At 36.9% G+C, this 24,691-nt stretch overlaps 1 protein-coding gene across 1 annotated transcript in view; it reads left to right on the top strand.

Moving 5' to 3' along the window:
• MRPL13 (mitochondrial ribosomal protein L13) overlaps positions 1-24,691 on the top strand; it is a 29,494-nt gene that overhangs the window by 2,892 nt on the left and 1,911 nt on the right. The window contains exons 3-6 of the mRNA XM_066335433.1: positions 680-773; positions 1,898-1,958; positions 11,428-11,514; positions 11,824-11,945. Of these exons, the coding sequence (XP_066191530.1) occupies positions 680-773; positions 1,898-1,958; positions 11,428-11,514; positions 11,824-11,945 (364 nt within the window). The remainder of the gene's footprint in view (positions 1-679; positions 774-1,897; positions 1,959-11,427; positions 11,515-11,823; positions 11,946-24,691) is intronic.

The raw sequence follows: 24,691 nt of genomic DNA, 5'->3' as shown, positions 1-24,691 counted from the left end.
TATGCTGTAACATTCATTTCTACTTTGCAAATGAACATGTGGGATATTTCCCAACAGAACTGTTGGGTGTGATGTTTTTAAGGTTTTTCCCCCTGCCACTTCCCTCAATGCAGTGTTTCTGTTTGTTTTATATATTTAGCCTGAGAGTGTAACTATCTGATAGAAGTATTTTACATACCCAAAATGTTCATTCCTTCAGTAAACACAGATACTGTTTTTATGAGAAAGTAAAATAAAAAAATATTTAGGATCATATGGAACTAACCTATATTTTTTTCCTGTTTGTTTGGTTTTGGTTTTTGGTTTTTTGGGTTTTTTTTTGTTTGTTTTTTTTTAATATAGGTGCATATGCAGCATAATGTGTTGAATAGAATAGAAATTTGCCTGTAAGCCAAATTTCTAAATCTTACTGAATAATTGCAATGGTTTTGTCATCTGGCATGATGGTATTTTACCTGCTTATCTTCTAATCTGATAGTAATAAATCTAGTAACTGAGGTTGGTATTTAAGTGCTGATTTGGATGGTGTGACTCAAAAAACTCAGATCTTTAAATTTCAGTTGTATGGAAGGTGTATTTATATGCTGCTATGTATGTATTGCACACAAAATAGTTGTTATTTTGATTGATTCCCTCTGTGGTTTTATTTAATAATTTTCCACTTATTTCTACCTTGCAGATGACTGTGGAGATCATGTTGTCATAATAAATACAAGACATATTGCCTTCTCTGGTAACAAATGGGAACAGAAAGTATATTCTTCACATACTGGGTAAGCTGTAGAGTAAATAAAGCTTGTGGTAAATTTCATGCCATATTTCCTTAATAGTTGAAGTCTTTTTTAGCATATTGTTTTAAAAGGGAATTCCTACTTTAACTTTTAGGAGGTTTTTTTTGTTTTGTTTACATGTATTACGTTGTTTAGAATGGTATAAACCTTTTTCCTCCTTTCTTTTTCTTTTCTTTATTTTTGTTGGTTTTTTTTTAATACCCAGTGTATGCTGCTAGGGAAATAATATAACTCAAAAGTAGTCAGAACAGTTGAATAAGTTAACAGATTTGGTGAGTGAGGTTGTATCTTGTGTTAATCTCTGGACCCAATGATCTGGACTGTTCCATTTGCTGTATAACAGAAGATATTTCTATGGGCACTACACTTGCTTAAGTACCCAAGTTGGTTTTGAATAAGTAAAAAGAATTGTACAGTTAAAACTAATATTTAAGTCCATACAGCTCAGTGGCTATGTCTTCATGATGCTGGGCCTGTTTTCATTTCACTTAGGCTGATTCCTAATTATGAAATTCAATCAAAATTAAAGCCAGCTTTGCCTGACTTCCATGTAATTTCTTACTCCATGCTATCATTCATTTAAAGCTTATACATAGATCTGAATTAGTGCAGCTTCAACATGTCGTATAGGCTTTAGGAAGATGCATCTATTGCAGTAAAATTAAAATTTTATTACTGTAGCTATGGCAAGTCTTGCTAAGGTTTATTTAGAATAGCAATAAAATAATAAAAACTGGATGTCTCTTATGTCAGCCACAGACTGGTTGTGAGTCTTGGTCATCTGGAAGTATTTCAGAGTTCTGCATATCTTATTCCTGTTGTATTCTATAGCTGTTATGATGTATTTAATAAGCAGTTTAAAAAACATATCCATCTTCTTGTGAAGCACAAGGTTTTTCATATCAAGTGAATAAATAAACACAAATGGTGTTGAAATTAGATAGTTGACAGGATAAATAAAACACAGTTTTTGGGCTCATGAGAACAACTTCCTTTTTGAGGGCCTATGATACCGTTGCACAATTGCTCAAGATGTAATGATACTTTTGTTAACATCCTGCTTGACCATGTAGAATTAAGCTTGTATATTTGTTTTGTTTTCCTAGTTATCCTGGTGGTTTCAAACAAGTGACAGCAACTCAGCTCCATTTGAAGGATCCAACTGCTGTAAGTGTTTTTCCCATCTTCTCTGTCATTTGTGAAACTGGTTGGTTTCCAGTTAATTAGTCCCCCTAAACAAATGGGATCTGCCTGCATATCTGTAGTTAAATTATAAACATTCTACTAGTGGTTAGTAGAAGCTTGGCTTGTGACACCGTTTTTATAAACAGTGCTTTCAGGGTTAGTAAGTTGTGTATTTTTGTCATTCTTCCATGCTGTCCAAAGCAGCAAATCAAGCTTCTTGGCTTCACTAATTTTTCACTTATTTAGTTCCTTTTAGTTTCAGGGGTCTGACCTTTCTCATTGGTGAACTGTCTCCATTTTGAGTGAGCTAAGCTGTACTTGAGCTTAATGACCCTTCTGCTTTTTTTAAGAGCCAGCAGGAATAATGCCCGTCTTAAAAAAGTTAGAAAGTGCATCTGCCCCCTTTTCCCAGTGAAATTCAAGAGTAAGTTTTAAGTGATGATGGCTTCTTAAATCTTCTCTGCAATGCTGTGTGTTCATGGTCTATGAAAGAAATGGAAATGGTGATTATGTTTAGAATAAGCCTCTTTACTGTCTGTGTTAGACTATTGTATATTCTTGAATGCAGTGTTCATGTGTTTGTACTGATTAAAAAAATAGCGAGCCAGATAGCAACGTTTTGTCTTACACAATTATGAAATTACTTCTACTAGAGGTTTGAATGAACAGCATTGCAGGAATGAATTCTCTAAGTGCTAATGTTTCAGAGAATGGTACATGACCCACAGAGATATTTATGTTCAGTTTTGACTTTGAAGTGCTTTTGTTTGGGTCACTTTATATATAAAATACAAAGATTTTTTTTTTGTTTACCTAGAGAAATTTTATCTACTGTAAAATTCATGGGTTTTATCAATGATTTGGAAATTCTGGTTTGTCCCAAGTCTGCCTTATACAACTGCAAATACACAATGAAAAAGTGGTGCTCCATGTGAATTTGCCTGTTTCCTGTTTTTACTGTCACAACTTCTTTAAACAAAATGAAGCTAAATCCTACATTTCCATATAATGTCTGTCTAGAATTTTTCAAAACAAATGCTTTTGCAAACAGCCTCAAAGATAATTGTAATTCCCTTGGGAATTACTGATAACTCCATGTCTTAAATGTGTTCTTAAACTTACTTCATTTGAGCTTCAGGCAGATGCTGAGCGCTGGGAGGCAGTATAACACAACTTAGGGTGTGGGGAATTGGATGTTCTCTAAATCACTTTCTGGCGTTGTTCTGAAATAGCTCTTTTATTGCCAGACTCATAGATGGGTTTCTCTGCAAACAGAAGAGGATTAAATGCATTGCCAAAAACTAAAGCACGTTAGACAAAGGCTCAGCAAATGGTGATGTGGCTCAAGTCTTGGTCTAATTTAGCAGCAGACGCTATTTTTTTAACACAATGGTGGAGAGTCTTCAGCAATTAACTCTGTCATTCTATTGAAGATGAAGCATTCAGTTCCTTCTCTCATAAAGATATCCCAGACATGTTTTTGTCATAATTAGTAGTAGTGGGTGGTAATTTGGCAGGATATGTTCTGTATGTGTAGCTGTAATGGGTTTTTATGGCTAGAAACATTGTTTACTAGTTGAATTGTATTGGTGTGAAATGCAATGGGATATGACAAAAAATGGAAATTCTAATGATGCTTTATTAACTGGTTTTATTTTTAGAACTAGCTTTTAAAACCTGAAAAAGTAGTATAGTAAAGAGAACAATGCAAAGAGTACAAATGATCTTCAAATCATAATCCAAATGACACATAGGTATTATGGAGACTTTTATAAATTACCTTATTTCACTTCCTTTCTCTTTTAATCAAATTAAATTCAGTATCTGTGAAGCCAGTGGAATTAGGAAGATTGCAGGAAGTAGGCCGGATCTTCCTGTGGCATTCAGATCTTCATTTTGTAAAGCGTTACTTTCGTGCTGGAGGCTACAGCTATTTTTCTGCCCTTGGGCTTACTGCCTCCTGCTAATTCATCCTGGTAGTGCTTCATTAGATGAGTCATCATTGATTTTGGAAATAGTGCTGTTACAGAAATTAAGGCAGTAAATTAATGGAAGAGACTGCGTCCAAGGAAAAGGATGTTGTAAACTTGGATGGTTCTACAAAGAGCTTTTGCAATGGATTTGACTATTTTCAGTTGATATAAGACTTCCTGAGTGTGTGTGTATGTAGTAGGACTGCAAGAATGCTTAGCACTGTCTTTACTTACATATATCTAAATTCAAATTTGCAAATCCCCATGATTAATATTTTTCTGTTAGTTTTGTTTCTAGTGTACAGAGTGTTTTAGGAAAACCTTATTCACAGCTAGTGGCTAGTTAAAAAGATTACAATGAGTAAGTTGATGCAAAATGCTATAGTTTTTGTTTACATGGGAGGCCGAAAGCCTTAAGTATAGTTGTCAGAATTTAGACAAGTTTACTGTAGTATCATCCCTGATCATTTCTAGCTCCTTCCTAAGGTGCCACCAAGGTTAAATGATATTCCCACTTAAAGAGGGTTGACCTCATTATATCTATTTTACTAATTTTGAAGCTTTACATTCCTTGCAGGCGGTAGTTATGCTTCAGAGGGATTGTGCAGAATTAGAATTTACACGTGTCGTTTTTCAGAGGGCCATAAGATGATTCAGATTGAAGGGAACCTGAGGAAATCTCTAGTCCAACTTCCTACTCCAGGCAGTGTTAACTGTTAGGTCAGATAAGGCTGCTGGGGATTAATCCAGGCTCAAAAGCTTCCCATGGCAACTATTTGTAATCCATGACTTCTCTTCTTTGTCAAAAGGAATGAAAAATCTCACCTGTCCAATTATGTGTCTGATCTCTGATGCCACATTTAGTACCTGAGATTAGAAGACTTCTTTCTTCTTTTTTCCATTGCTAAGTATCTTTCATGTCAGTACAGGACAGTGATTGCAGAAAGAAGTCTGCATAGTTGATGTTTTGCATAGAGCTTAACATTGTTCATTTTGCCAAACTTTTCAGCACTTGAGAAAAATTTCGGTTTATGCAAGGGTAAAAATTAGTGTGTTAACAAAAAGATACCGAAAGTTCATAGTCCAGCACATTTCTACTTTAAATACTTGTGAGTGCATTTGGGAGGCTTGAGGAGAGCAGTGTCTCTGAATCTATTTGAAGTTTCTTGTGTTTTCAGTTGTCTGCTCTTCTGCAAAATAGCAGAGGATAGAACTCATCTGTTGAAGTTGCTGGGCTACTTAAATAAGTAAAAATAAATAAGAAAAAACCCCAGCCTGTTCGTATTTCTCTCTGACTTAGATTGAATGTAAATTCTTGGACCACCCATAAGCAAAAGTATTAAATGTGTTCTTTAGGTGCACCAGGAAACTTTGTTGCTGTAGTTCAAAACAGCCACTCTGTCCTTCAGCTTAATATAATACCAATATTCTGTATGGCAACAATAATCTCTTGGGATATAAGTGGGCGGGCAGCATTAATTTCCATTGGAGGTTGCTAAAAAAAATCCTGACTGTAAAGTTTGGTGGGTTTTCTTTGCCAGGACAATCTTCTCAAAATAAAGGAAACGGGTAAACCTTTGGATTTGAGATGTAGGTGTTTAGAATGTGAAGGGTTTTGAGATTTTCTTGGCTTTTCTTCATAAAACTTGCAGAACTTTTATCTAGCTGGAAAACTGTTGATGGGCATGAGACTTTAACCTTCAAAATTAAGACTTCTAGGTACTTGATACAGAAAGACTAAAAGATGTACTTCTAAATGTTGGATTTGAGAGGGTGCAAAGATTACTTGAAAAAACTTCCTGGAAAAATTTTATTACTTCATTTAAATGCCTGAAAAATAATGTCAGATCTGATCTATAGAAGTAGATAGTAATTCCTGTGAGGACAAAGGTTTTGATTAATTTTTCTTTATGATTTGGAAAGGTAGGCAAAACTCAGCTTATTTTTTTTTTCTGGCTGCATCAGAAACTTGATCCCAGAAAAGAAAAAGAAGAAATTACATTTGGCTAAGACTAAATGCTCATGAGAGGATTGACCTTTGCAGTATTCAGAGGCTGTATTGCCTGTGACAGAGAAATAATGGACAATAATTGTTTAGAATGAAAGTTACCTGCTAGGGAAGATTATTAAGTGAAGCAGGGTAGCTCTGTGGAAATGTGCTGGGAGGGAGCCTCTAGGCATTGTCAGGGTTTTGGTTTGGCTGCTGGCACTGATATGAAGGGGTTTAAAATGTTCTAATTCTCCTTTTGAATGCCCTTTAGCAACTGTTTGCATGTACAGACTTGCCATTCTATCTCTCTAGTAAATGTGTTTTGAAGAAAAGCTCAGACAGAAAGCACAGTTATATCTTGCTGTTGGTATTTTTTATAAATAGCCTATTCTCTTTGCATCAGTAAGGGATAGTTGATAGAATAATAGAGACATGCTAGAAGTCAGTTACTGAAACATTAGATGTAGTAGCATTTTATTCTATTACTAGGGAGCAATATGTTTTAATTAAGTAGAAAAAAACTTGAAAGACTGGATTAGTAGGCACACAAGTTAGTTTTGGATGGGGAGAACCTGCTATCTTGAAACATGTTATCATGAAACCTCTAAGTGATCTGAGTAAGTCTTAGAGCTGACTTGGTCATTTTCCTCATAGTACACAAAAATAAATGCTTGTATCGTAAAGAGCCTTAATCCTTATTTTTGAGTCATGTTAATAATTTAAAGAAAACATTAAACTTCCACACTTTTGTTAAGTGGAAGGCAGCAGTGGAAAGCAGAATGACATGCATGTGCATGGAAGTTTAATTTGTGACCAGATGATTCCTATGGCAGTACTGAGTACATTCATTCTTGCTGTACTACTTGTAGAAAGTTCTTTGTGTTATATTTTTTAATGTGTAGTGAAAATAAAAATGCTGTATACAGAACAGAAAACCATGGACTGGTAGGAGGAAGATGTGGTATTGAACTGTACCTCTAAGTAACTGCTGTATCTCTTGAAATTCTTCTAGGGTTATTTTGGTATGTCTTGTACTTAATCACTTCATTTTCTCTGGAGCACTGTGTCCTTCCCATGTTCTAGAGTTGCTTCCTGTTGATTATTGGACTTAATTCAGCTGTAAGGGTAGACTTTCTTCTGGAAAATCAGCCAATTATTTTGTGCTTCTCAGGACTAGGAGTGGTATTGCTCTTTTGATTTCCATCTTTAAAGTATGTTTTGTCTGGCAAAGAGTCTTTCTCAGAGCTATGTCTTGTAGACATAGTCTACAAGTTGCATGTAAGCCAAAGCCTGTCACAAAAATTGAAAGGTTTAAGCCTCACAGTGTTTCAAATAAATATATTATAATTTATTTGTACTCATAAAATGTATTAATGTGTTGTAAGGGACTGTAAGTGCAAGAGTTTAAATAGAGCTGCCTTCAGATTCCTTTCCTTCTAATTTGCCCTTTAAAATGTAAATTAAAAGAATAACATCATATAAGTGTTATTAAGAGCATGTCTGTGCTGTGAGTGTATAAATTAGCCATGCTGAAAAAAAGGTACTGCAATATTCAAGATGACAATTGCGATTAGAGGCGGTGGGAGCTTCGTAATCAAAAAAACTGGGGCAAACAGCATTCTAGTACCATAAAAATCCCCAAATACTAATGCTGGGGTTGCTGTGTACATCTGATGGTGGATGTCTTTACCTGATGGAGAAAGTGTCATGGTCTTTAGGAGTCAGTATTTATGAGCATATGGAATTTTACACATTGCTACTACTAAAGAAAAAGGACTGGGGGAGGAGGCAGTGAGAGTCCATGAATAATTGAATAAACTGGTAAGCTGTGCTAATCAATTTCAAAATGAGATTAAAGTTACTGTGAGTGGGTAGACCTCCCTGCCAGCCTAAAATCCCACAGAAATCACTAGCTTTTTTAACTTTCATGTAAAATTAAAGTCTTGCTATTTTAATAGCTCAAAGTAAGCATAAGGACATAGAAAGCAATAAGGTTTGTCTTTTATTAGAAGTGTATTACAAACATGTAAAAAAGGGGGGTTTATTATTAATCCCTGAAAGAAACAGCATGTTCTGATGTGTGTTTTCAAGGGAGCATTGAATCTGGGTTTGGGTTTCACCTGAGTTCCTCAGCAGATTTGCAGTTTTGCACTTTTTTTTATTTAAGATTGGTCTATTTTTAGTAAAACTTGAGTATGTTCAAGTAACAGAAGAGCCCTGACTTACTTACACCCTGCAAGTATTGCTGGTTGGATCTGCCTTTTTGTTATATGACCTTAGAGCAGTCAGTACAGTTTCACTTAAAACTGTGCTTTACTGATTTCTTTGACTTGACACCACACCAGTGAAAGTGAAATTGTGGGTGTAGGCAGAATTTTGGGCAAGAAGTTGGATGTAAACTTGGTCTTTCCAGTAGCTGGATTTGGATTTATTTTGCCTTGTAGAAGAGTCTTTGAGGCAGAAATTGCAGTGAAGGCATTTTTCCAGCACTATCTTCTGTGTCCTGGCTCCCTGTTTATCCTTCTGTTCTGTAGTTGGAGTAATGACTTCAGAGTAGATCAGAATCCTGGGCTGCTTTCAAAACAGCATGGCCAATGGGGTGAGGGAGGTAATTCTCCCCTTCCACTCTGGTGAGGCCCCACCCAGAGCAGCTCTGGGCCCCCAGCGCAGGAAATGCAAGGATGTGTTGGAGCAGGTCCAGAGGAGGACCACAAAAATGATCAGAGGGATGGAACACCCCTCCTATGAGGAGAGATTGAATAAGATGAGGTTGCTCAACCGAGAGGAAAGGACTCTGTGGAGAGCTTATTGTGGCCTCATGTAAGGGGAGCTTACAAAAAAGATGGGGACAGACTTTTTATCAAGGCCTGTAGTGACAGGACAAGGAGTGATGTTTTTACACTGAAGAGATTTAGATTGGAAGTAAAAGAGAAATTTTTTTATGTGAGGGTGGTGAGACTGGAAAAGACATCCCAGAGGAGTTGTGGATGCCCCGTTCCTGGAATTGTTCGAGGCCAGTCTGGATGAGGCTTTGACCAGCCTGGTCCAGCAGAAGTTTTTCCTGCTCAGTGCAGGGGCTTGGATGGGATGACCTTAAAAGGTCCCTCCCAACCAAACCATTCTGTGGTACTGTAGTTTGCCTGGCAGTGAAAAATGGTTTGTGCTTCATGTGAACTGATTTTTCTGTTCCAGATTTTGTGGTTATGAACTTGCTTGTGTGAAGGGGCATGGAAAGGCAAATGAGTTCTTAAACAGCATAGAGAATAGTAGATGTCCCATAGCATACCTTGGATTATGCTTATTGCCCTTAGGCAATAACTGCAGAAGCTATTACTGAATGTACAGTTGTTTATGGTCATTCATTATCCATTATCATTCTTCAAGTCCTCTCTTCATGGTAGTTTGTTGGAAACTGAGGTTGTCAGTACTGCAGTGACTGTATACAACACTGAAAGTATTTCTTCATTTTTAAAACTTGAGTATATAAATCCATCATTCTTTACAAGAGTGATTCATTTTAATGGGCATGTTTTTACTACTGAACTATTGTTTTTGTAATGTAGACAAAAAATTCAGAACAGATTCACTAATCAAAAGTATCCACAACCAAAATAGACCACCTACTCTATCTCAGTGGTTTGTTGCAGCAGATGTCTCTGCCACATGCTGCAGAGGAAAATCAAAAATCAAACATGAACATTGGTTGCTTGAAGAAATCAAATACTTAAAGAATGTTCATTAAATTATTTTAAAGTCTCTTTTCATTGGACTGAGATCGTTAAATAACTAGCTCTGTGTATCTATAGCTCAGAGGTCATACATTGGATCATGTGTATGTACAGTTTATTAGTCTTAAGAAATCAGCACTGGTTCTAACACAATCTGAAGTTAAAAGTCATTTTTATATAAGAAAAAAATTCCCACAGTCAGTGTGTTGTCAAGTCTCAGGATTTGTTCTTTTAGGTCTGATGCATTTTGATCTTTCATTGGTAATAAGGAAAAACACTGGATAGAAAGGAAAATAAGCACATGAAATTAAAATTGTTAATGATAAAAGGGCTGTTTGTATGAGCTGCTGTTAATATATCTGTGTTTTCTTTTATTGTTGTGGTATCTCACATGATTTTTAGTATTCAGTGAAGGTTCATTTTCTGTTTCTGCCTTGCTCTTGTCTAAGCACATAGTATACTGACCTAAATAAATTATAGTTTGCTCTACAAGCATGAATAGCTTTTATCCCTAAAAAGCATTAGTTTTCATCTTTGGTTTTTAATACAGGCTTATTAATTTTTATTAGAGAAAGTATCAAAGCTGTATATGAATCTACGTGACCTGATATTTCTGCTGTCATCTTGATTTATTGTATTTGTCCACAGATTTATGATACTGGCTGCACGACACCCGAAAATCTTATCTTAATGTGGTTCCACCTGGGAACTAGATGATTGTCTCTAAAATTTCAATTGAATTCTTTCAGTTAATTTTATTAAAAGGAGCCATTTTGCACAATACACTTTGGAAAATATCCAGGTGCCTGTGAGATTATTTGTGCTTAGAGCCCTGCATTTCAGTGTGGTTTATTGGCTGGAGCTTGATGTTGCCCTAAGCATGCCTGGGTAGTTTCTGATTTGGAGCTAGTTTATATCCGGGTGTCCTGGAACAGACATTTTACTTACAAAATTGCACGTAGATCTAGCTCTAAGTGCTTTGCTGTCCTTTATGAAACTTTTTTTGTCTCCTACAGTTGTGTGCATTGTTTTACATTTACAAATGTTCCCCTTCTGGATGAAGTCCATAACAATCTGCTTTGTATTTAAATAAAATGCATCTTTACTACAGTCCAAAAGAAAATCCTGTTGAAATTTGTTTACTTTACAATGAGCCTCACCTAGAGTAGATATACAAATTCTATTTGTTCCTGATGTTTAGAAGTGAGATTGTTCATCTGGAACTAATAGAAGGGAGATATATTATAAATATAAATAGTAAGTTCATAATGCAGTGTTTTAGTATGTCAGCTTTGCATAAGGCACAAAGCATTAATTATAAAACTGCTTTAAACACAACAAATTACACTGTTAAGCTAGTTGCTGGGAGCACTTGGTAAATTTGATAGATCATTTTTTTTTCCTAAACAATTTGTGTATGTGAATGTGGAATGCAATGTAGAGTTACCACAAGCTTCTCAATTCTTTGAAGTTGAATGATCATATGCAGTCATCCACAATGCTAAACATAGCTCTTAACTTTCTAAGCTGAAATTTGCCATATGGCTCTTAAAATAAGTGTTTATATGACAAGGAGTAAGTATTTTTTTTTTTTTAATTTAAGTGTAGAGCACCTTCCAAATGTGGTGCCAGAATTCTTGGGCCTGAAAATGACTAAGAGCATCAATGATTAAGGGAGTAAACAGAGGGCAACACAATTAAACTATTTCATGTTATTGCTGACCTCTCTGATTATTTGTTATTATGTCACCTTTCCTCAGATTGTTAAACTGGCTGTTTATAGAATGCTTCCAAAAAACCTTCAGAGAAGAACTCTGATGCAGAGGCTACACCTGTTCCCTGAGGATGTGAGTAGTCATGCAGTTACATTTTCATCCTCATGTTATGTGTTAATATAGAGGTGAAGAGGGAGTGTTAACAATAGCACTCGTGTCATAAGCAAGTAAATTAAAACAAAAATCAAACTGCATATATATATATATGTGTGTAGTTGGGTGTTTTCTATATTATTTCACAGAACTGTGAGATTGGTGTATTTAGGTCAAACACTTAGCATACAAAGTGCAGTGCTGTTGAAAAATTTTGGTCTGGCTTTGTGGGCAGGGGTGTTGTTTGTTAAACAGTCAGATACTTAAGACTATTCTCACCTGTCTCAGGTTATTCCAGAAGATATAGAGAAGAACCTCCTACAAGAGATTCCTCAGCCACGTGCAGTCCCCAAGAGGTTGGATGAATACACACCAGAAGAAATTGCTGCCTTTCCGAAGGTTTGGACTCCGTAAGTATCTTAGATTTTTTTAAGAGGACAGATTTACTGGATATGTATTATATAGGTTCCCACATTACTAGTAAGAAAAAGAAGTCATTCTTCTCTTTATGTCTTTTTTTTCTTCTCTTTATGTCTTTTTTTTTTTTTGAGGGAGAGGTTGAACAATGGTTGCTAAAATTTTCTGGTTTGGAGTTGGGTTTTTTTTAATAAGAAAAGCTTTATTTAAAATCATGTTTTCAACTCTCTGCTTCTTAAAAGTGAATAGAGTAAAAACCTTCATTACCTGATTTGAGTTGTATGTGCTCTATAATGTATAACTATTAGCTATAGCAAAAAAAAAAATGCCATTCAGGTCTCTAAACTTTCAAAAGCTTACTAAAAATCAATTGTACTTAGGCTCCTCACCTTAGATAATACTAAAATAAGTCTGTACATCCATTCTGTGTAATGGAGGCACCTCTGTGTTACTGTTACCTCTACTGTTCACCTCTATGTCTCTGTTAAAGGAAATAGAATCCAGCAAATACATTACACCTTCTGACCTGAGGCAGTGAGATCAATTTTGACTTCTAACCTACATCAGTGATAAAAATTGCTATATTTGCTTTTATCTTCACTACTGAATGTAGCTGAAATTCGTGGGTTTTGTGAGATTTCAATGGATTAGCTCTGAAGTTTAGTTCCTGCACCATTGACCAGAATTCTGCAGTACATTACAGTAAAGCTGATAAGCCTGTCCCGTTGTATGGTATGCTATAGTCGTCTGTAGCTGTGTTTAGTATTAAAACTGATTAAGGTTCTCCACAATAATTTAGCTTGAATGAGGAGCTGGCACTTAGTTTTAGCTAACTAATTGGGAGTATCTGTGTTGCCAAAGGAAATAGTGTTGTGCTGACAGCGCTTTAAAAAAGCATTTCTTTGTTCCCACACATTACCATAGTCTTGGTTGAGTTCATCTCCTTAGGGCTGGGCCACCTTAATTTGTGTTGACTCACAGGTATGTGTGGCAGAGGACAAATAAACTTGGTGCCATCTAATTTAGTCCTTGCTGTCAAACTAGGTTTTGTAATATCTTTATGTCAGCATATTAACCTTGGGGAAAATCTGCAGGTAAGAACACCACTGCAGTTAGAATTCCCCTCCCATAATTTCTTGGAACCGTTCCCTCTGGAGGAATTCAAAGCACAGAGGAAATAAGCATCCCCCTTTTTTTTAATATTTGTCTCCTTTGCAGTCTCATCTGGATTGATTGCTGGTAATTGCTCTCTGTATACAATCTTTTTACTCCTTGCCAATTATGGGGGTTGGGGAGTGCAACTGCCTTAGAAATCCTATAGCAGATTTGAAGGCTTTCACCTCAGAGGATCATAGTGCTTTTCCTGTGGGAGGACTGGGGAGCTCAAGTGGGTATTATGGTGAGAAAAAACAGGGAATAGGTGGGCCTGAGAGGAACAGAATATGGATCTTAAATGAGTGAGAGAATGCTAGAGAGAAGTGGAGCTAGTGGGCTGTGGGTGAGGTAGGGAAAAACAAATGAGAGTTTGGGAGAATTTTAATGCTCAGAGTGTAGAGACTGAGGCAGAAGTTTCTCTTCAGCCAACTACTCTATCTAGGGCCACATTTAAAGGCCTGGGGACATACCTAACCTTTGCTGTGTTGGATGTTTGTTCCACCTGCTTTTCTGCTCTCAGGAACTGGTAAGATCTATCAGAGGGGTAAGAATGAAGATGGTGATCTTCCATCTCTCTGCTGAACTGCAGGGCTCATTGATTCTTGTCCTGGCCTGCAACCAGAGCATTGTTGGTGTCAGATAAGTTTTAATTTAACCTTCAGCTCAGTTTTAGCAGTTTTGGTCTTGGGAAGAGTTTCCAATATGAAGTAGTAGGGAAAATAATGTTTTTCCTGACTGAAAGAAAAAGTGTATTTCAATTCTTTGGCATTCAGATTTTGGAGCAAGTGAGAGGAGGGCTTAGTTGGGAAATAAAAGATAAAAAATTGAGCAAATTTGGTAAAAAACTTTCTGATGGGATAAGTAAAATACAGAGGTCTGTAAAAGGGGACTTTAAATGAACCATAGTGGACAATGTTCTCATTAAAATGCCGACTGGAGTGTCTGAGAATAGACAGCTTTGCACCAAATTCATTAAAAGAAAGGGTGTATGAATATGCAGAGGTAATAGAATCTGTGTTCTGAGCTTTTCCAGTATGTGAACCCATGGAAGAAGTAGTGCTTGCATTATTACAATATTTCCATGCAAGACTGGAGAAGGAACAAAAATACAAGCATTTACATATTCTTCCTTTTAGAAGCATATAGCAGAAATATTCTTTTAAAGAGAAGTCAAAAATGGACAGCTTTGTTCAAAAAACCAAAGAGGAGTTAGGTTAAAATACTGTTGCGTAAATCTGATAATTAGAGATGTACTGAAAAAGCAACTACCTGACATGAACATGATTCGAGAAGAGAAAACGTAAAGAGAACATGAGTTGTTATGTAAAAATCCAAATATTGAAGAAATATACGTATCTCAGAATGCCAGACTGACTTTGTCTGGGTTCCTTTCACTTCATTCTTTTCAGCTGACAGGCTGTCCAGGGAGGTTGTGGAATCTCTAGCCCTGGACATGCTCAGAACTCGCTGCAAAGTTCCTGAGCAACCTGATGTCATGTTGAAGTTAGTTCCTCGTTGAGTGTAGTCCTTTCAGATGCAAATTATTTCATGGTTCTTTATATATTGGGAAAATAAACAAACACAGTAAAATAGATTAATATTTTAATAAACTGTGTTTTAAAAACCCAGTGCATAGGTTGCTAATCTTACTAGTCTTATTTGGCTTTTTCTTGGGCTGTTGTTTATTACTCTGTACTAGGATCTTAGAAATCTGGGTGGGAACACACAGAGCTAAAATGAGTAGCCTGTTCTTGTCTCTTGTCCCCTGCATTCTGCATTTGGGATGTAAAATTATTGTGGACTTGAATCTGTGAGCTTCTGCAAACCCATGCGTAGCTTCCACACAATATGAGCAGTCCTTACAATAAACCAGAAAATGAAGGACACAGAAAAGGTAAAAAGTTCAAACTTTTTTTTTTTTTTTTTTTTTTTTTCTTCAGATGGTTTTTATAATTCTTCCTGCCTTATGTGACTTTTGGTTTTAATTATTATTATCTTCCATGAAGTTTTGAGCCTGCTGACCAACCTGTTTGGTAGATGTTCAAAAGGGAATGAAATATCTCTGAGGGTGATTAGAAAAGGGATGAGTTAGAGGGAAGTAGTGTTAGTGGTTCATCTTCTTTTTACAGAAAAAAAAAAAAAAAGTTGATATTAGCCCTTTAAGATACGTATATGCTTTAAGGGAAAAGATCAAATGAAAATCAGAGCTTGATTAAAGATATGTAAGGGTATAAATACAGATAAACACAATTATAAGTAGAAAATTAATCTTTGAGGTGTTACATTAAAACCTATACTCAAGAAATGTACCTTGCTGTATATAAACCAGATATAAAATAGATAATAGGGAATGAAGGTAAATAGCTGAATTTATGTAAGAAATTACTAATATCAGAACCAAAATACCCTTTTTCTCTTTTATTGGAAATAATAATGTAAATTTTCATTTGGAATGTGAAGAACTTGCTCAGTGCCGCTAAGGATATTGAATGTTTTGGCTATATTTTGTATTAAAATGTCTTGCTATAGAGGGATCTTTAAAGGCTGTTTTGCTGGCAGTTGGAGACTGACCCACCACAGGGAAAGCCACACTATGCAAGTGGGACACTAAAATAGAGGAATAGTTTTTAAGGAAAGTACAGGTGTGGAAACCCAGCAAATGGTTTGGTTTTTGGAGTGCTGAGTCTTCCCATCACCCCTTCTTCCACCATGATAGGACACCAAGAGGGATCCTGCTCCATGAAAGTGGAGAACTAAAAGAATATTGCTAGTCAGAGAAGCTTTCTTTGAGCATTCTTTCCTTTTACTCCTAATCAGAGCAAACTGACTTCCTAACTTGTGCAGAGGTTCTTACTTAGATCCTCCTTAGAGAGGTCCAAAGTAAGTGGGATGGAAAACCATGTAGATACAGGAAAGTAAATTATGTCTGTTCCAGACATATTTCAAGGTGAAAAAGATGAAAAACTAGTTCCTTTGACAGAGTTTTATTTTGTACTATGAATGAAACCTTTCTTTCAAATGTGTTTGAAATTTCAGATTGTACGTCTTTGAAATGTTTTAAACAGAAATCATCACAGAATTCACCGGTCACATATGACTAAGCAAACAATTCTGTTCCATAAAAGCAAGGGTACATCAGATTCATGGGGAAATTTTCCTGTTATATACCATTTGAAAGTTGTTTAACTGTCTGGGTGTATATATATGTTTTGAGACAGTTTTAAAGGCAGGAAATTGTATTTCAAGAAGTATTTAAATAAGAATGTTACCAGATACATGGAACAGCAACCCTGTGCTGTTCCAGTGAGATGGATGCATTCCTGGGAGTTTCCCTTAAGAAAGCAGGGCTGTCTGATTGCAGAGTGAGCTGGGGCTGGTGCTGGTGTGCAGACTGAGTGACTGGTTCACTGCCAGCCCTCCTAGGAGCTTCCCTTTGGCCAGACAGCTGCTTACTTGTCCTTGGGGGAACAAGTTCTTCTACACTTTTGAAGTTTTTAAAACTTGATATATTGTAAACTCTGCAATTTGGTTTTTGAAAACCAAACACCTTCTTAATGTTTATATTTCTGAGTAACTTCCCTGATTTCTGCCCCCATCTGTACATCCTGCTTTGAGGTGGAGGGTTGCAGAACCTGGTCTGAAGCCATGATTTTGTTCCAGCCAAGCAGCATGGCTTAGGCAGGGTCCCAGTACTGACACTGTGTGTCATCCCCATGCCATGGCACAGATTCCTGGAAGTTAGTCAGCAACATTCTGGCTTTGAAAGCAGAAAATCACAGTGTTCTCAGACAGAAAAGTTTGTAGGTGTTGAAACCCAAGCATATTGGATGCCTGTGAACTGCATGTGGCACTGATAATCCTCTTACATATTCTGTACCACTTCCAGTTCCTCCCCAGTTTTGTGTCCTTAGAGCCAGCCTGGACACAGTCAGACAACCAGAAGCCTGTGACGTTCCCAGCAAACAAATTTGTGTGCCCTGTAAGCAGAAAAGCTTTGGGGTCAAGAAATCCTCTCAGCCCCTGTTTTCGTAGAAGAACTACAGCAGTACTCATATCTCGCACAGTTCTACAATTTCTAGTGCAAGTTTCTATTTTTAGTTACACAAATTATTTCTGGAATGTAGTAACTGAGCAGAAGGAGAAGCCAGAGATGTCTTGGTTATGTGTCTGAAACAATGTTATAAACAGTACTTTTATATATGCAATATGCTAACAGGGTTTATTAGGTTTTTTGTCTGTTAATTTCTTCAGATAACTTCATGAGGAGCCAACACCAAAAGACACTTCACATTATATTGCATAGAGAGATTGCATTTGGAGTATTTCCAGTGACGTCCTGTGTTAAAATTATAACTTGCAGTTTTTATTAAGTTTGTAAAATGAGTCTTTTTTCCCTACAATGAAATATGAGGTAAAATAAAGGAAAAATTTTTGGAGTGGTCACTCTAGTTACTGTGAGAAGAGCAGAGGGAAAGCCATAAAGCTGTCTCTGAAGATGGTGAGGTCTTGAGCTATTTTTATAAGGACCATCTCAAGTTTATTCATTAGTCTTTAAAAATTTGCTACCAAATTAAATTTCTCCAGTGTTTTTCTTAGTTCATGGTCAGTGGTAGAGTGTGTCTGCAGCTTCTTGGGATTTGTATTGTGTTTTATATTATGTCTTGCTTGATAATATTTGGTTTTTATCTTGGGTTAAGTGGTGCCTCTCCAATTTGAGTGCTCGTCTCTCACAGAGCAGGGCTAGCATGCAGCAGTGTTGAGGGAAGACTTGGCCAACACAAACTGCTGTAAAAGGCTGCAGCCAGTCTTACTTTTTCCTAAAAAACAAACTGTATAAACCAGGAAAAAGCCATCCTGCCAATACAGCCCAGTTCTGTTCCAATGTACTCTTTGAGGAATCCCTCTGGCAGTTCATTTTCTGTGGCCTTTTTGCCTCTTGGTAGAAATTACATGAACTAACTGGAGATCATTAATCCCCAATCAAATCTAGGAACTGTCACTGGTAACTTTTTAACCTTGTTTTTATTTTTTTTCTTTTTTTCTTTTTTTTTTTTCTTTTTTTTCTTTTTTTTTCTTTTTTTTTAATAATAAGGGCATAAAATGTCTCAGGATTTTGTGTAGCATTTCATTTAACATGAGATTTGGAGTCTCACATTTCAGACTGCCAGAGCTGGATCTAAATTCCTGTGGACAAAAAGCCAGAGATACTTAAGAAGAAAATAGCTCTCCTCTACATTAGGTTTTAGCTGCAGGCAGCAACTGGACACTAATCAAGAAGGGTCATTAACTCAATCATCTTAAAAATCCAACACATTCATGTTCAGATTGTTTAGCCTATTGAGTTCAATTACTGGCTTTTCTCTGGCATGCAAAAACAGATCAGTGCTACTGATTTTCATACCGCTTACCTGGGGGCAGCGTAGGTTGTTTCTAAAACAAGAGTTGAAGGTAAGAGATAATAAATGGGTAACTGGCCCTTTTACTTGAACTTTCTGAAGAGGCTCTCAAAAAGAAAGTTCCAAAGCTACTTTGCCATTCCTTTAAAACCTGTTTATCTCATATGTGAGAATGGAAACTTAAATGAGTGGAAATTTGACAAGGAATAGAAGAATGGTTGCATATGATACTGTTGAACTACTTGCCCAGATGAAATTAAAGTTAGATTAATTTTTAATCACTCTTTTATAGATGTCTAGATTTCCTTTTTTCACTTCTGTGGCTGGCAGTAAGTCTGGAAAGTATTTCACCATTCCTTCACGCAGTTCTCTGTTTATTTGAAGAATAGCGTAATTCTTTGTCCAAAGCCAGGTGTACATTTTTGCTCTGTATACAATCCTACAGGTTTTAGCAGAATATATCACTAAAAGAGAAACCTTCTGTTTTCAAAAAGCATCATCTTAACAAGATGAAGCTTATATATATATTCCATTGATTTAACTTAAATATTTTTCCAGGCAGAATTCATATAAGCAGGGTCAATATCAGGGAATTACAGTAAGTTTAAAGAAGCTTAGATCAATTTTGCTTAATTTGTTTTTACAGAAACTGAGGTTGTAACCACTTTGTTTTAAATTATAATAAGTCATTCTTTATTTCACTAAGAGTACCTAAATGTATATCAGATAACTTGCTTTAGGGACACTTTTAAAAATTGCAACAAGTGCTACTTTTATGTAGAAAAAAGCAAACAAGTTGCAGCTGAGGACCACAAAATGCACCTCTTAAGTTTTGTTTCTGCAGAAGAGGATTAGTCACTGTTGCTGTACTGTCAAAGCAGTATCATGTTTTCTTACTCTTGTTACAAAATGCAGCTTCTGTTACTGCGGTTTGTTCTCCGAGCAAAAGGAGTGATACTTGCAGAAGTGCTTTTTAGGCAAGACAACGGTCTGCATGGCAGTAACATTAACATGGAAATGGACCTTGTGCCCCAAGCAGAGGAAATGAGGGTTAACAATAGGCCACAGTGTGAATTGGAAATCTAGTGATAGTTGAAATATCATTAGCTATTTCACTGATTATTTTACCAGTGGCATAGAGTTACCATGGGATAATAGGTACACCTTGAGTAGAAGAATAATTCTTCTCCCCCGCCCAGCATCAAATTGTTGATGTTTGGGTCTAACCACATAATCTGATTTTACAGGGAAAGATAGCAATGTCTGATCCTTGGGTTTTGATTTACTAGTGTGGTTAGTGAAAAAGATGAAATGTGTTCAGAAATCCCCTTTAGCTGTAGTCCCCTTACCTAACAGCTACAGACGTTGGCACAACTTGCAAAGTGTTCCTGAAAAATACATACATTCCTCTTGTTTTGGAATTTACAATATTTTTTTTTCTCTGTGTGTGAAGTTTTTTCTGTAAAAGCAAATCTTAAATACTCAAAATTTCATAGTTTATTCATAAAATGACCTTAAAATGTGTGCCAGACAGACAACAGATTTCATGTTGTGTGAATTGTGTGCTAATTTTAGACAAAACCAAATTATTTGCAACCTTTTGTTATAAGAAAAGGCTAAAAGCCACCTATTACCCTTAAAAGCAGATATGAAAGATGAGCCACAGAACCATTCTGTGTAAGCAGACAACTGTCATCAGTTAGCAATAATTCCACATTCCTTGTGATGGTGACTTTCAGAATTATGGAGAAGAGCATCACAGTAATACAGATCGAGTGTACTTGCCAGCACAGAGTAATGGGATCAAAGAGTGACTGAGGACTAATAACTAAGTGGCATAATCAGTCCATAAAATCTTTTTACTGATTGGTCTTCCCCAGTCTGTCATCTGTTCAAAAGTGTTGTTTTCAAACTACCCTAAACAAGACCTTCATGAGCTACTGGATATCACTTGTTAAGTACTTAAAAAAATAGGGGCAGGTTAAAAGTACTTTAATGCCAATTATTTCTCCATGTGTTCTAGTTTTTCAGCCAAGTTTGGAGAGATTTTATTTTTGTTGTTTCTTAAAATTCTTGAACCTTGTGTAAAAAGGTCAGGGGAGCTTCTGTAAAACTACACAGTCATATTGAAGACTCCTTCAGCCTTTTGGGGAACCCTGCACTGTTCAGGGAGCAGGATGGGGGAAAGTAGGAAAAAAAGGCTGCTGGATAAAAGGCCAGCATAGCAGCCACAGCCCTAAAACCTTCTGGGGTGAGTTACTCTTGAAACATTTTGATAACTGCGAGTTAAGACCCATACTTTTTTGGTTTTGTTTTTGATGAATAACCTAGGCAAATGAGAATCCTACCAGTCATTAAATTTATAATAGAATAGAAATAGAAATAATAGTATTATACATACAGTGAATGCAAGAGATGGATGTGCCTTTCCTACAGGATGGTCATTAATTTTAAGGAAGTTTTCATGTATCTGCAGAGCTTTCTCTCTTTCATGGAAGCAGTAAAATCTTAACAGAATTCTAAGACTATACTCTTCAAATGCTCTCATCTTAGTCACTGTATTAGCCTGTCACATTAGTTAGCCTTAAGGCACTGACCTTTTGCAGTGCTGATGCAAAAGTAAATCCTTTCTGAACACTCCTTGTTACTGCTGCAGAGAGTGCAGTAATTCCAGGGAATTCCAGCTCTCTGGGTCATGTGCTCCAGTGGTGAGATGAGTGCCCACAGGTAAAGAGAAAATTGCAATTTCAGACAGAGCTTCCACACCAGGTGTGCATTGCTGAGTGAAGAGCAGGTATTGACAGGTCACTTCTTGTGCAGCACTGACTGTCTTACTCCTCAGCAGGGGCAGGTTTGAGACCATTAGCAGTCATTAACACAGGCTTGCAAGCACACAAGTTACTGTAACAATTCCATGAGATTTGACTTGATAATACTTGTTTTGGAAAGTCTCAGTCAATGCAGTGTAACAGCAAAGCCGTGTAAGTAGGGATTGCTTGGGGAGAGATGGCTAACCAGGTATTTTGAGCTTGAAAGAAGATAAGGTCATGTTACCAAATGCTGTTTATCAGCAGCATGCGGTAGAAGAAACTGGCGAGGTGTGTCACTTCCTTTGGAAGGAGAAGGAAGGGCAGTGTTGACTACAAAGTGTATTGTTATAACTAATCCCAGTGCGTTTAGAAGTTCTAAGAAACGAAGTCGTTTGGATTAAAATATATAGTTTTGAAGAGGTATTGTGAGTCATTAAAAATGAAGAGAAAATATTTTTTAATGTTGTCTGGATTGTAAAATAACTACTGTACATACAGAATAGACAGTGTCATATATTACTCTACAGCCTTGCCTTTATATTTCTTTGAGGTTAGTAATGCTTATCTGTCTGCTGTAAGATGCTACAAGGTTTTAGCTTGTTTGCCTAGAAATAAGATGGTGAAGTTGTCCTTTATATTTTTGAAATCAAGTTAGTTGCAGTGTAACACAGACTAGTGATTACTTAGATTTGGCCTTCATAGAGTAACACACACACCCCCTTATTTTATTTTTTCTGAGGCTGTTATATCTCCACAAAACATTGCTAGGCAAAGGGAAGCATCATTGCTGGAATGTGCTGACAAGAATTTAATAAAGATGGAGCTGTGCAGCAAGTCTCTTTAGAGCTGATTGAAATAAATAGTCACTCCAGGAGTTGAAAGTTGAACACATTTAACTGTTGCAGTGGGTCTCTGTCCTGTCCTTCCTCAAAGGAAAAATATCCTTGGAAGAGGATATTACACATCACACTGAAAAAGAATATTGAGTATTCTGTGAAGTGGGGGGGTCCCATCATAGTTGCAAATATGCAAAGGTCTTTTTGTGCTGTTAGTTTCTGTTTGCCATCTGAGATGTTCAGAGGCTGAGGTCATAGCTTCATGAGCGTTTTTTCTGGCAATAAGGCTCGGTGTTAAGAATCATCCATCACTTCCCCTGCCTCTTCATTCTGCTTGTGTGGTAACAGAATGAAGAATCAGAGAACTGACCTAGGTTAAACACAACCTTGTTTTATGCAGCGGCACAAAGGGGTATATGCTGGAGTTGGTTGGAGTTCCTTAGGGAAGCACATGTATGTTCACCAAATTTGAGTATTAATTCATGATACAGATGCCAGCTCTACACTCTGCAGTGCTTTTCAAACATAACTGTAATTGTGAAATCTGCAGAGACACTGAAGAGAGAATTTACAATGGCAAGCTTTAGCCCAAGGACACAAGCCTCTTCAGGTCATTTCTGAAGTCCCTGAAGAAAGGCAGGACTTCTCCATGTTCTAGGGATTAGTTTGACCTCAGTCTTACTTCATGAAGTAAGGGGCACAGACCAAAGAAGTTTAGAAACTGTAATGGGAAAACTCTCACAGTCCATTGCTTTTTGCAGCACTGCAGAGTGTAGGGCTGGCGTCCACATCAAAAGACAACATTTATATGAAAACCATGAATTCTGCAGAGTTTTGGGGAGCTCTCTACCAGTTACAGTGGGGAACACTAAGACCCTTTTGCTTTCCATCACAAAAGCTGATCCTAGGAACTGGACATATCTGCAGGTTTATCTGTTTTGTAAGTTTCAGTGGCTATGGATTGTTGGTATTTTACATCAATTGTTTTTCTCTTCTGATAGCTGTGAGTATGGTTAAAAATTGGGAGAGTTTACAGAATCACAGAATTGTGAGGGTTTGGAAGGGACCTATGGACATCATCCAGTCTAACCCCCCTGCCAAGGCAAGGTCCCCTTGTGCGGGTTACACAGGAATCTATCCAGGTGGGTTTTGAGTGTCTTCAGAGAGAGAGAATCCATTACCTCCCTGGGAAGCTTTAAGAGATTTAAAAGCTGTAATCAGAGCTTAGGACCAGCTCTTCAGTGCCATTTACTCAGTGGTAAAGTGTTTGTTAAGAGAGAAGCACTGAGAGGCTTCCTGTATTTGCTAGTATTTTTATTTTGCCTAGAACTCACGAAACTGTCTTAACTCTTTTTATGTGGAATATAAAAATGTTAGTGAGACAAATTTTTTACATATTTTGGTGGCAGACATCTGCTGCACAGACTAATATTGCATATTTTCAGTGAACCCATAATAGTTTGTGTTTCAGCATAGATTGCAGAGACATTGGTTCCTACATTCCCCCATTTCCCCTTGTCTTGGAGTCTCCTGTCAATATACAGCAAAGCTTTTTTTCCCCAAGAATGCTATTTTAAAAATAAAAAGAAGAAGAGAAGCAGCTATGTGAAGTCTTGCCTTTGGGTAAATTTCTAAACTGTCTGTTCCAGGAGATAGCATTTCCTTTGTTCCAAGTGCATGAACTCAGGCCTTTGCTGAGGAACAGCAAAACCGCTCCCATCAAAGAAGAAGTACTCTCACATGGATTTATGTCACTTATCAATGAGCAGTTAGCATTGATGCTCACAAGTAGTTCATAATTCTCTCTGAGTAGACAGCTTTTTTGTGGGTTCATATTCTTTGTCTGACAAAATGCCTATAACACTTTTGCCAAAGGCAGTGCTTTTCAAGGCTTAGTTTTCCTGGTGCCAGGGACTCTTCAAAAGCAGTCCAAAAGCCAAGTACTAGTGGGCATAAAAAGCCTACTGTGGCAATAGAAAAGGCTTTAAAAACTTTTGTATTTGTTCACACAAGTGTTTCAGTGTGGAAAATCCTGTCTTTAAGCTTCATTAACTGCATAAGATTGCAAACTAAGAGTCCAGTGTTTTATGCATTTAAATTTTAAGACAATGAGCATTAAAGTTGAAATGCAGATTACAAGCAAGCAAGAAAAAAAAAAAGGATTTTCAACCCAGAACAAAGTGCTGTGAGACCTGTAGCTCTGCAGCACCCCAGCATATCCCTAGATTGAAATTTTAAGTGAGCCCGTCATAGAAAAATGCAAAATCCTTTGAGCAATGCACAGGAGGATTGATTGGCCTATAAAAAAGAAAGAGTAGTAACTATAAGCTGCAAGACAAGGATGTCTTTGCCATGCTGTGTTGCCTAAAATCTTCCAGCTCTGTCCACCTGTCTAGGATGAATGTAGTGATAAAACTTCTAAGTCACTGATGAGAATTTTTCAAAATCCCATACTCTTACCACTCCACAGTTTGATATAATGAAATACCTATTCTGGCACACAGAGCGAGATCTGAGTAACAAAATGTGGAATGGCAGAGAG

This window comes from Sylvia atricapilla, chromosome 1 (assembly GCF_009819655.1).
Source record: "Sylvia atricapilla isolate bSylAtr1 chromosome 1, bSylAtr1.pri, whole genome shotgun sequence".
In the NCBI taxonomy this organism is placed as follows: Eukaryota; Metazoa; Chordata; class Aves; order Passeriformes; family Sylviidae; genus Sylvia; species Sylvia atricapilla.
This window is presented reverse-complemented; position numbering and strand designations above follow the sequence as displayed.